This window comes from Xylaria bambusicola (genome assembly GCF_022495145.1).
Source record: "Xylaria bambusicola strain CBS 139988 unplaced genomic scaffold F5B22scaffold_49, whole genome shotgun sequence".
Taxonomy (NCBI): domain Eukaryota; kingdom Fungi; phylum Ascomycota; class Sordariomycetes; order Xylariales; family Xylariaceae; genus Xylaria; species Xylaria bambusicola.
In genome coordinates this window covers 27,995-41,159 of record NW_025953602.1, presented here as the reverse complement: position 1 = coordinate 41,159, position 13,165 = coordinate 27,995, and the positions used below count along the sequence as shown (strand labels likewise).

General features: G+C 48.7%; 1 protein-coding gene across 1 annotated transcript; it reads left to right on the top strand.

The window, feature by feature from the left end:
• Positions 1–703: 703 nt before the first annotated feature.
• On the top strand, positions 704–1,807 carry F5B22DRAFT_401756 (uncharacterized protein). Its single transcript, XM_047971477.1, has 3 exons — positions 704–837; positions 901–951; positions 1,037–1,807. The coding sequence occupies exon 3, from the start codon at positions 1,099–1,101 to the stop codon at positions 1,570–1,572; it is 474 nt and encodes a 157-aa protein (XP_047827318.1). The 5' UTR covers positions 704–837; positions 901–951; positions 1,037–1,098; the 3' UTR covers positions 1,573–1,807.
• The last annotated feature ends 11,358 nt before the right edge of the window (positions 1,808–13,165 follow it).

Sequence of the window (13,165 nt, the reverse complement as noted above, 5' to 3'; positions counted from 1 at the left end):
TGGCTGTTCTGTCTCTAAGCTGAGGCGAATTCATGCTTCTTCACTACGGTGATGTAGTTCACCTACTAGGGAGGCGTTGCCTATAGCCGGCCACAGCCGGTCAGAATATGTCAGGCAATCCCTGAAGATGATCAAGCAGGATGATGATCGAGGGTTTCTATCCGTGCGACATGAAGGTAATGGGATGATTGGTTGCAAGCCCAAAATATGTGCTAAAACAATGTCAAGGAGGTGTTCACGTCAGGTTCCAGGTGACATTAGATGACAGGGCCAACCATAGCAGGCCATATGAGCCGAGTCGGCCAGATCCCCATCCGTGCTTAACCAGCACGCTCCCCGGTCTGTAGGGGTAGGGGAAACATGGTCAACAGAGTTCGGATCAGTCTCGACTCCCGAATACAGCCTTATCGCTCCAGGTCTATAGGGCAGATGGCGGTGCCGGTGCCCGACTGCCATCAACACGAAGCCACGAACCCCTGTGAAGTTTCCTCCCTGCTCTACATCCTCTCTACCATGATGTTAAGCACAGTCGCCGAGCAGGATAGAATACCCTGCAGAGGCATGTTTTAGACAACCCACCTCTGTCCAGTGCGCAGTGCGGGTAGCATTCTGATACGCACCGGATCACTCCTTTGCTGATATTCCGGAATGTTTTTTGACCTCCCGTTTGCTTGGCTATGTTTCTTCGTCTGCTACCATCTGATCATCCTACCGTGCCATCCGATATATAAGTATGATGGTTTGGCCATCGGAAGGCATTTAGTTTTCGTTTCTCACCACCATCACAAAGACTCTACAGATCTAACCATCTCACTCTTTCCATACACTCCTTCAGAGGTATGCACCGAAGATGATCTCCATCTCCTAGCGAGAATAGTTTCGCTAACTAAATGGGAATAGCTGTGCTCGTTGTTCACTTCACTCTTTTAACGATCTCATCGAACTTTCGAGGTACGCACTACTTCAGGTAGCACTGCTAGCTGACGGTTTCTCTGCTATCTCACAGAATGAATGCGAAACTAACAGAAGGCTATAGCTGTGCTCATATTCAACTTAATATTTTAATATCGACATTCGATCTTTAACATCTCATTCAAAATGAAGGCCTCAACCATCTTCGTCAGCGCTCTCGCTGCTGTTGCCAGTGCTGCCCCTACCACCACGACCCCTGAGAAGCGCACTTCTATCGATCTGGGCGCTTTCAACCAGTTCGGTTTCGTGAATCAGGACCTGCAGTACCTCAACGCCCTCAACTTGTTCGACTTCCAGGCATTCGCTCAACTGGCGTCCTTCAACAATCTCAACATCGGCGGCTTCCAGAACATCTTCAACAACAATGTCTTTGACATCAACGCTTTGCTTCAGCTACAGCAGATCGCTCTCCTGTCTCAGCTTGGCGGCCTCGGTGTCTTCAGCAACTTCGACCTGTCAACCCTCCAACTAGGCGGTCTCAACTTAGGCCTCGTGAGCGGTATTGGCGGTTTCGATGTCGGCAGTCTCATTGACGCCAGCCTGGTCCCCCAAATTCAAGCTATTATCCAGCAGGCGCAGTTCTCCACTGTGATCATCTAGATTTGGATAAGGGTAGATACCTAGTAGAGTAGGAGATCGATGATCTCGACTCTTTCTCCATCGGGGGTTTCCGGTGCAAGGTTTCCTTCTCCGCAGGCGGGTGTTAATGGAAAATAGCAGGGGGGTTTGGTTAGAAGTTGCATGGGTCGGCTCATTTTGAGAGGGACGATGGGATAGAACAATTTGCCTTAGGTGGTAGTTAGTATACGATGAGCTTTCTTCGAATATACTATCTTGTCTTCACCAAATCGCACTAGCTCATTTTTATTCGCAACAGTGACATGTTTCCGCTTCTATTTGGTAAGAGTATCTATTTTGTAAGACAGACACCCTTTTCTGACTGGGTATGCTTGCTGCCTTTAGATGGAGCTTAGGCTCGCAACCAATAACCATCACCTAGGCTTTATTGGTAAGGGTGACGACAGAAAACAAACTCGTTACGGGTATGGATGCGCTTGGTTCACCGTCCTCATTTGGTCCCACGTATTGTGCTATAAGCACATAACTCAAAGGTTCGCTTGACTATAAGTGATGCCACTAAGTTTTCGACTGATAGGTTCATAGGATTTAGTTTCGTACCTCCCGTTCGACCGAGACATTTCCTGTACGAATACTCAAAAGCCAGCGCGAAGAGCCGCCCAGCCACCTCGCCGGCTGCCGGCACCATCCGGAAGGGCAGGAGACTCGCAAGATATCTCAAGCACCGTGCCTGCGATATTAGAGACCGGAACGTAGTGGGCTGCTCAATGCTTGGCATGTCCAACGAGACGCACAGCAGCACGTGGGCTATTTCGGACTCCTGTCCCACCAGAATGGTACATCGATCGCTCTTGATGGAGAAATAAGACGGGGGTGGAGGTGATCTGGGGTATGTATAGCACTTTTCAGTAGGTGGTCAGTCATAACACTAGGCCGGTGACTACTGCAAGACGTTGAAGAGGTCAGAGACTTGCTTAGCGATGCGGGTTGGACGCGCATAAGCTAAGGGGTGATGATTGCGTGGCGTTTCCTTGTCCTCGAGAGGAAATAGAACAATGATCTTATTCATGGAACCATTGATCCTCCCATGTAGATCACCATGGTGGCCTACCTGCATGGTACGAAAAGACAGTAGCATGCGTATTGGGTATAATGGGGTCTATGCAAAGGGATGGAAATTTGTGGATGGGTTTGACTCAAGGAGATTTACATAAAAGATCACTTCGAAGATTTTGTACACTGCTTATTAGGCTCCGTCATAAGTATCAAGATATTCCCGATACTTACGGCCACGAATAAGACTTTCTCAGAAAACTATCTACAAGTATGTATACAAAAGGATCTATGAGGTATGCAGTAGTATCGGTACAAGGAAATGCCCATGCTATCATATCGTACGGTAAACTGCAATAGAGTCCCGGCCATTTAATTCCTTCGAACCATTCCTGCTTATGCTCTGGAGATCAAAGTCTGGGCTAAGGTTGGGCATCAGCTCGCGATAATTACATGACCATCAGCCGGCCAAGGATTAGCACAAGTAAGCCGTACAAGAAATCGGTTGTAAGCGGCATACACGCTTGCCATGAGCTAAGTTGCCTGATGGCGCCGTTCTCATCAAAACCCCCCGATTATATACATGTGGATGTCAACTCAGAGCTACCTATCGAAAACAAGTAACTGGCATCGAATCCTCCTGGCCTCTGTCTGCATATAACCCCTGTATATATGCATGCTAACAGGCGGCAGCGATCTGCAAACAACCTGGGAACCTGCAGACATCAGTTACCGTAAATGCTCACCTACATGCTTCACAATTACTGCATTTGCATGCATGTCGTGTGGTGTACGTATCTGTCCACCTACATAGTACAGCACATGTGCCACACACATGCTGTTTTCCATTAGATCACAGATAGCTAATTGTAAGCATACGTGTACACCAATAGTATGTATGTAAGTACCTGGTTGATGATGTACAGTTGATGCGCCTACCTACCTTTTATTTCCAGCCAAATAGAGACAGCAGCATAATCGTATGCTAGCGTCTGCAAGTCCGAACACATGCGGACTTCGTCGGCACCTATCCAACTTCGATCTGACTTGGCCCCTGTGTGGGCGTCTGGCTTCGTTAGTGTAGGTACTCATACTCACACCTAGAACCTACTTACAATACATACATAGTAGATGGCGCCGAGCCCACACCTACATTTACTCTGTACACCACTTGGCTAGATGAGTAAGGCCGTTTGTGTTCACCGCGAGCCCTATGATACTTTTGGCGAGGGCAATGTGCGGTCACATCGGCTCACTACATGCATATATCGTACATAATAGGATGACTCCATATACACTACATGCACACCTACTTCTGTCTTTCAATGGGAAAGCTGTAGCCTAGCTGTGTACCTATACTCTCCAGGTGACGCCTACTCAGTACGCATCTCCATGTAATAATGTAAGCGGCATATTGTGTCTAGCGGGGGGTTGTACCGGTAAGCTTAATCGGGCCAAATTGCGGTCCACTAGGTAGTTCAAGGCAAGAATTATTTGCGAATATGAACAAGGTGTAGCGGTTAGTCTGGGGGACTTTTTGAGATTACTCACCCATAAATAGCCGTTATGACAGGGCTCCCGCACTATCTATCTATCTTGTTGTATACTATATCTCAGGTACACATACTCAGGACTTAAACACATTTGGAAACCCTTCAATCCCGCCCGGACCATTTAACCCACCTTGGGAAATAACCTAACACTATATTCTTACAGTACAGCTCGAGAATCACAGCACCTCGGCCTTACTCAGTGGCACAAAAGCAGGCACGGCGTGAGCGTATAGAGCTTCTTTTGTTATTAGTCTGGGTTGTCTATACTATCGACTTTCGGACTGGCCTTGAGGTGTCGTTGCTCGAATGTTGTCTGCAGCTATCCTGCTGCCCATGTTCATGTGTAGGTCATGACATGGACGGAACAAATAAGAAGCAAGCTCTCATTGTCTTGAATTGTATACCTGCCTCGATCACCTGTACTACCTTCTATCTATCTATAGCACATAGAGTGATGGGTAAAGTCTTAAGTGACTAATGGCAAGGTCATGTTGGCAGAGGAGACTATGGGCAAAGTGGTAAATCATTTCCCCATTGTCCTACATGTAGAGCTACGTTTCGCTATTCTCCGTACGTTTGATGGTAAGGTACTAGCAAGAAGTAAGGACAGATGCAACGTATCGGTAATAGGGCAATTAACCCCATGCCACTGCCTAAGTGTACCGCCCGAGGGGTAAAGGCAGGTCAGCTTTTCGCATTCATTTCCCACAGCGAAATCTTATTGACTGATTAACTCAATCCCTGTAAACCAGGCCTATATGAGGCGTGGATGTGACATATGCAAGAAGGAGACAGCGCCGTGGCTGATTCCTGCGTGGTCATCATCGTCATCAACGTCACTAGCACCAACCAGACATCCATCACTGACTTTCCGCTTCTTCATGAAGTTGGAAGAATTGATACCCTAATCTGTTCGTGATGCCAGTGCCTTTCGGGTGTACCGATGTTAATAGATGTAGATACGGGATGCATAGAGCGGCTTTCGGGGGGTTTTCGAAGCATCAGTGGATACGCCCATTGATTCCACTCAAAGGCAAGCTTTGCTGGCTTCCCGAGGGGACAACTGACTGCCCAACCGAATGATTATCAACCGAAGATTGCTTATGCAGAAATCTTGTTCTCGTTGTTTGCTTGTCGATCATCGTGAGTTGCCGAGTATCGTCAAGAGGTTCGGGATACCGCTACTGGGACCCATGTATCAAGCACAAGGTGCTTACCCGTGCCACACCGTCAGGCTACCTATGGCTTGTCAGCTAGTCATTCCTATGCTGGACGTCTCGGCCGGCCGACCGGCCTCGGGGCCTCTCCAAATGGCCTGATCTCGAGGTCGTGCTCGAGAGGTCTATCGAGTGTTGCGCTCGCTTTGCGCCTTACAGTAGGCACGATGCCTAAGCAAGGTCTACATGCGGCGAGGGTCCTCCGCAACAATGAATCCACGCACTTCGTTCTCCTCTAAGCCCCCCACGTCAGAGTGTAACAACGCCTCGGGACGCTAGCTGCCGGCTTACTGTCTGTCTTCACGGAGCCAAGTCTTCCTTCCACTGTAGGTTAGATGTTTCCTCCTCGGCTCATCGGTGGTTTTCTCTCCTCAGAATCCCCGCTCTCGCTTGGACTGCCGATACGCCTGGCATTCATTATGTTGTGATCATTGTCTGCCCCGCCCAAACATCGACTTGCCTTCTTCTTCTTCGCCTGTGGTGTGCTGTGGCCATGTAAGCCGCTTGTCGTTGAGATTGGTAGCTACCTGCAGCCTACCTGGCTCAGATCTTATACACCCTCCCAACTCGCTTAGTCGTTTCCTATCGTGGCCATCTAGACACACCGTTACCCAGCTCAGGGGTCTTGTGCCTCGGCGCTTGCATGGCTTGCACACTAGCTAGGTAGAGTGTACCTAGCATCTGCTTTGCGCCGCAATGAACATTTGGGAGGTTGTCAAGTAACATATACATACATATGCATATGGTCGGAGTAAACACCCCCCTGGGCTGAATTTGACGAACAAGGACTGTGCATTGGTTCCCAACCCCATATCTATACTATTTTCGGGACGTTTTTCATGTAATCATGAGGTGAGCGAACCAGTCAAGGATGTTCAGGTGACCGAATCGCGTCGCCGACGAGGACAACATTGATAGGCACATGCCGAAGCTTGGTTGTGGATTGCGTGATGCCTGATTCACGATAAGGTGCGAAGAGAGTCATGGTCAAGGTCACGCATACTAGGGAGATGGATTGATTCGCACGCCAAGTAAGACATGGTGATGGACGTTGATGGGATGCAGGCCCAGCCGTACAAGTTGAGTGACTGCGGAGGCTAGATGGTGAGAAACGAGCCGACAAACCAGCTCACAGTATGTATGGGTCCATCGCAACGTCAATAGACTGTACCGATGGAGGTACTGTTTTCATCCAAATAGAACTCCAAATTCCGCGGTCATACTATTGCTTGCCACTATGAATGCTACTAGGTATCTCCTTCTGGTTCACCCTAAGATCATCCCCGAAGTTGACTTTATGGCAGCCCAGGACGATGTAGGGTACCTTCGAAGGACTGCCAATAGAGTTGTTACTGAGTTTAAATACTATGAAATACTGGGAAAAGAATATAGTTCCTCAATAGAATCCCATCCGAGTCTCGCCATCTGAGCCCCTGATCAATGAAAAGTGCTGAGTGTACTATTTGACCGCACCGCCCATTATTCGCTCCAATTTTCAGCCGCATGTAACCTATAGCTTCCGGATTTAAGTAGTTGATTGGTTCCCTGAGAAAGGGCTATATGATGTATTGTTTCCACATGCTATCGGAGAGGAAAGTCTTAGCAATAGCGAAGAAAGTCTAATAAAATAGAACCGGCATTTTATTCGATGTAATCGAATTGCCTACTATCTTCCTCATTGGGGGGTTCGTAGTAGGCGCGTCAGCCTCCTTTTGGTCTACAGTGAACAGGTCAGCAAAGTGCAAATATAGGTGAGTGTTGGGAAAACAATTAGGCGACAGCATTAGCGTCCTATAGCCAGTGTATATTTTCTAGGTATCGTAGGACCGTAGTATTGGTCAAGGTCTATCGTCATGCGCTACAATTGATACGCCGTTAGGTCAAGTTGCCAGAGGTTTGGCGACATACAAATAATACTACAAGTATTAACCACGTTGAGGTTGTTATATTGTACTCCAGCTAAGCGCGGCCCCAGTCAAACCATTCCCAGCTAGAATCTGGCTTGCTTGGAGCTACACATCGATCATTGGACCCATTAACGGGTGATAGCACCATAAGCATTGGAGAGGACGTACGAGGACGTTTATCGATTTATAGCAATCATCAATTGTTCGACGTTTTATCGTCTGGGTATAGAGAAGAATTCTGAATCACAAACGTACAACCGATGTCGGCATGTCCCCTTATCAAGTAATTCCCTGTACACGGCCCAACTGCGTGCCCAATGCATAGAACACCATAGTATCAATGGCGAAAAAGGTAGCGAAACCCCCCACGACCATCGTTGAATCGAGAAGTCGGGCTCCGTCTTGAGCAGGGGCCGCACCACGCCATTTTCTTGGGTACTCTTCGGGCCAATACCTTTTACTAGTCAGACCCCGTCTTGAGCGCCTGTGCTCTATCGTTCACAGAGCCCAGAGAGCGGGTCTTATTATGCAGAACGTAGCAGGACAAATAGCTTTCCACATATTGGTGTATACGAATGAAGGATAAGTAGGCGGGGAACTGGAGCTGCACCACCCCACGATCTGGTCTCGATAAACAGCACCTCAGAAAAAAGGAGGGAAAGAAAATAGGATCCTAGCGCCGATGTCCCTTAATCCATGTCATAACAGCTCATTCTTTTGCTCCATCCAACGCCATGAGGTCAACCAGAACCTAGAAAGGCCGATTTTCGCGGGGATCTCCATAAATGAAAGCACCTGTGACGCTCAGCTCGGCCCCTGTGTCGACCCCTGTGTCGACCCGCAACAGACCAAAAGAGAATATGTAGGAACCAAAGACAGATTGGCACGCAGAGTGAACATGCCGGGAAATGCTAGGCTATGCAATGTGAAAATATGATGAAAACGCATTGAGAGAACGGCTGGGGTAGGCGCGAGAGCCGCAGCCAGGAAAAGGCATCGTGTGACGACCCACGAGGAGGACTGCAGCCAGCATGGGGATGAAGAGCCGTTCAATGCGGGGCTAGCTAGTTAGTTAGCTGCAGAACAGGCAACCTGGATGTATGTTGTGTCCGCATTGCCTGGCATAGTCTCGCATGGTGGAATAAGAACAGGAGAAGTGACCATATTCGGCAGTCCGCGCTATGACCAGCCTTACATAGCTGTGCGGGGCCAACCCAGCACTAGGGATGAAGAGAAATCAATAAGGATGGCGGAGTTCTTTCTCAGAGAAATCGGCCCAGGGTTGTGTTGGCATGTGTGTAGATGTGGTATATGTGTGTTGTGTAAATGTGTCTGAGTGTACGTTCAAGCGGTAAAGACGCGCTGACTCAGAATCCCGGCTAACCGTTAAAGAGGCGTTCATGTCACCAAGTGCGGTGAATGGCTTGAAATCGACAACGGGAACAATTGACAGGTCATAGTCGATGCAGGCTGCACGATCTTGAATAGAATGTGTGTTTGGATGATGTCTATGGCTGCAAAGTCTCAGACCTGCGTCCGAGAACAAGGTGGACTGACCTAATTGGGACATCTATGGCAAGCATAGCTCGATCCGCAATAGTCATGAGTTCCAAAGTCGACGGCCTTGCAGCAAAAGGTGCAGCAGTGGTTGACGAGTGGCTGATGCTCCTTGATAGCCATGGTATGTATGAAGTATGCGCTAGAATGGTCGTGACAGGTAGGCTGTGATGATGCAGGGACACTTTAGGTCCGAGTCTCTTGTGCCGATGATGTATCAATCAGTAGGGAAGTTGAGATATGAGATCTGAGATCTGAGAGGTGAGTGGGAAGTGGTGACAGGTGAGAGGTGAGAGAGACTGGGGGCGGGGTGGCAGTTTATCGAGCAACAAATACGACGTGAATGATGTTTTCAGATGTTTCTTCGCTGATGAGGAGACCAAGAAGAAGGGAGAAAGGTGGTGGGATGGACCTAGGCCTTATTATACTAAACGCTCGGCCACTGCCGCCGCAGTCAAGGTGCCGAGTTGAAAGGCGATGACGAGAGACGAGACGGAGACAGACGCAGAAACAGAGATGTGTCCATCGTCAGTCAGTCAGTCAGTCAGTTAGTCAGTCACCAAGTCACGGAGTCAGACCAGGGCCAGGGGTCAATTACCTACATGTAGGTACTCCTTTAGGCCATACAGCAAGGCGAGGCGGGTTAAGGCATCTTAGGTATCTACCGTTGATGTAGATAACTGGTCAAGGAAGCAAATAAGAAAAAAAAAATTGGTAAATAGGTACCAAGGGGAAAAAAAAAAAATTTAATCATGATCCAAGTACTAGTACATGTTGTGTCTCTCCTCCCCTCCCCCTCCCATCCCCTAGTCCAACTCAGTCGGAGGCCACGCCGAGATAAGCACTCAGATTCTAAGGGCGAAGGAGAATATTTGCTTGGTGAGTATTATTATTGCAAAACAAAACTTAATTAAACCCACAACGTCAGACAAGCAGAGCCGGCTTTGTACTGTATACGTAAGTAAGAGAGAGGTATGCTGGGTACATCCACGATGCCGACTGTAAGTAAGTAGACCCTTGGATGACACAGACGACACAGACGACACCGAGAACGCCGCTATGCAACCACAGCCCCCCCTTCAATAACGCCTACTTGTACTGACTGTATCACGTTACCTTACCGGCTTCTGGGGTGCCGTTATCAAGGACCGGGCACTCGATGACAGGGTGTGCCTAGTGCGGCCTGATGGATTTTCCAAGATGCATGCACATGCGAGCAGCTCGGTTGATAATATAAGTGCTGCACACAGACTACCTACCTACATGCCTACATACTTATGTACAGTATAGTACTGAGTACCTCAGTACTTACTTAGCATGTACCATACCTACATATACCTACATATATACCTACATAGGGACCTAGATGTAGTACGTATATGTGATGTGCTCATAGGGTAGGTAGGTACACAGTCCGAGCATATGGGAACGGGAGCAGGGTAAAATGAACAAGTCTCGCCTGTAGAGACTTGGGAAAGAAGAGTTTACCGTTAGACAACTCCAGGAAACAACTAGCGCGTTGTGTGCAATGAGATGGAGGGGTTATGAAGATTTCTTCGCAGTAAGTACTACCTACAAATAGGTAGACAGGGATATTATTTATTCCCACTTTTGACTTTTCCATGTGTGCAAGTTTTACCTAATGTATCTTTAATTTAGTTTTTCTGTTTTCGCCTGTCTGAAACCCTGGTCTCTCGTGATTGTGATTGTGATTATGATTATGATTATTTGCTTTCCTCTCTTTTCCCCCAAATCCCCTTTCGCTTAGCAATACAGCTAGCCATGATCAGAGGGGGAGGGGATGAGAGCTGAACCCGCCGGTCATAGCCGCTATGCCCTACCATGTACATCAAGTAGGTAGTACATAGTAGGTAGTATACTTACAGTTGATAGGCGAACTTAGCGTAAGTAATACTTCATGGTGGAAAATAATAGCGTGCTCTAAGCCGATTGGCCAATGGCCAAGATCAACTTTTGATAAGGCGAACCCTCATGACAATCATAAAAATAGCTCCCATACATTGTCACGAACTGCGTTGTTTGTGCCCACCTTTGTACGTATTACTTACTACCTTAAATTGAAGATTGAAGGAGAATACGGCACCCGTCTACCGGTATATTACTTGTCATCATCTCTCGAGCCACCCAAGCGGCTGGTACTCCTATGTATGCATGTTTCCTACACGCTACTGATGGACGGTGCAGTCAGCTACCTATATGTACTTACTGCCTCCTAAGCTACTTACGCAGATGCTATATGAAACATATTTGTATGCATAGAACATGTACATGTAGAGCCTGGTCAATATAACCCCGACTATGTGTTGAATTGTATTGTCAACCGAGATTGGCCGGTGCTTGTGCGTGGTGTTGTATACATAGTACATACCTACTTAGATAGATACGGTAGTATGAAGGACGGCGCCTATATCTGCGCCGAGGCCTTAGCTACTGCCCACGTACCTCATCAGGTCTCGACCTGCCATATACTACCTACTATGTAAGTATGTGTAGTAGTTAGAAGTCGGGCATTTCAGGACTTAGCTCATCTCTTTCTTGTCCTTGGCTCCAGATGGAGCGAGGCGGGCAGCGCAGTCTTCGAGGAGCCCGAGGTGACGTACCGGTATAGGTACTACATGTATGCATCATTTACGCCCCCCAGCAAGACCCTCATCTTCAACTCGACCAATAACCCTTGGCTCTGAGGTGTCTGGCACCGGCCAGATGTAGGTGCTTGCTGTCTTTGAGTCACGAAATTTCATCGCCCACTAAAGCAAGTTCCCGGGCGGAGTCCCGGCGGAGAGGATATCCTTGTTCCTGGAATTTATTCTCGGTAAGGAGGTTAGTGTGTGACCGTTGTGACCACTGTGACCAGCGCAAAGCATTGGCCCAAGGCTCGCTTGCTTCACGATGATGATGATGACGATGATGACGGCCCGATCAACGCGCGGGCACTCTCCGCAAGGCCAGGAACTACGGCATAGCACCAGCTTCGGATAAACGTATTGACTATGTAGTAGGCGCTTCAGTGCTTGGCCCGGGTATATCGGCATTGCCTCCAGTTCTGAGACCCCTCAATGGCGGCTGTCTACTGAACTCGGAATGCATTTCGATCTATCCCTTGCGAGAGAAGGACGCTGGGAAATATTCGGTCTCATCCCTACAGTAGCAGTCTCTATCTATCATTCCTACTAGTACCGTATGTAGGTATGTAGGTAGTGTGAGTAGGAGTAGGTATGTAGATGGCGAGGATGATGGCCCCTTGACAGACCCTGGAGGAGGTAGGGTGCGGATATAGGGAGGTAGGTAACTGGACGCGATCGACAGTTCTATCCTACCTACATGGTACCTACCTATATCTACATAGGTACATATGTAGGTACCTAATTACTGCACGTACCACATAAGTACCAAGTAGGTACATACATCGGTCCACGGTCTCTTTCCACACCCTTTCATACCTACCTACATATGTACTGCTGTATGTACTACTGTATGTAAGTAGTGTACATAGGTACTACATACTACCTCATTCAAGTAATGAGAACCTTGCTGGTCAGGAATGGGGGGTGCCAATAGGGCGAGGCCCTCCAGTTATCTACATGGAAGCAAGTACGTAGTACCTAGGTACTTACTTACAGCACCTAGGTACCCATTCTAGGAATGCATGCCTGGCATGCCAGGATTGCCAGGATTACCAGGTATCAATCGCCTTATGTCTCTGATTTCTTTTTCACCTGAATGCGCAGAAGAACTGCATCTTTGCCCTGCCTCTGCCCTTTGGAGACCTATCCCCAGGCGAGTCGTAATTGACCGGTCAACGCTGACTGAGCCTAAAACAACAACCGGTCAGGTCATGCCACTTCAGCTGGTGATTAGGACCAACCTGCCCCGATAGCCTATGCATCTCCAAGTCGAATGCTGATATACCGGCACTACGGTATGTGCCTCCGTGTCCGGCCGGGAATAGTCGTGCCGCAAGTAAGCTGCCTCGCCAACTTCTATTCAACTTCTATCACAGGAGTGCTTCGAGTGCTTGCCGTGATAGCTATGGCGGGAACATATTCGGGACTACACGCCAGGCAGGCGGAGGCGGGTCTCAGTGCAACCTGGATAGCCATCTTATCACATGACCCTTCGATGTTCGTGTCTCTGGATAAGTCGACAAGCAGCTCGCGAATAGGCAAGACTGGGCCGCCATTCTAACACGAGTGAGGCCAGTTAATCTGGGGGGGGGGGGGGGGGGGGGGGGGGCGGGGGGGCGCGGGGGGGGGGGGGGGCGGGGGGGGGAGGGGGGGGGGGGGGCGGGGGCCGGGGGGGGGGGGGT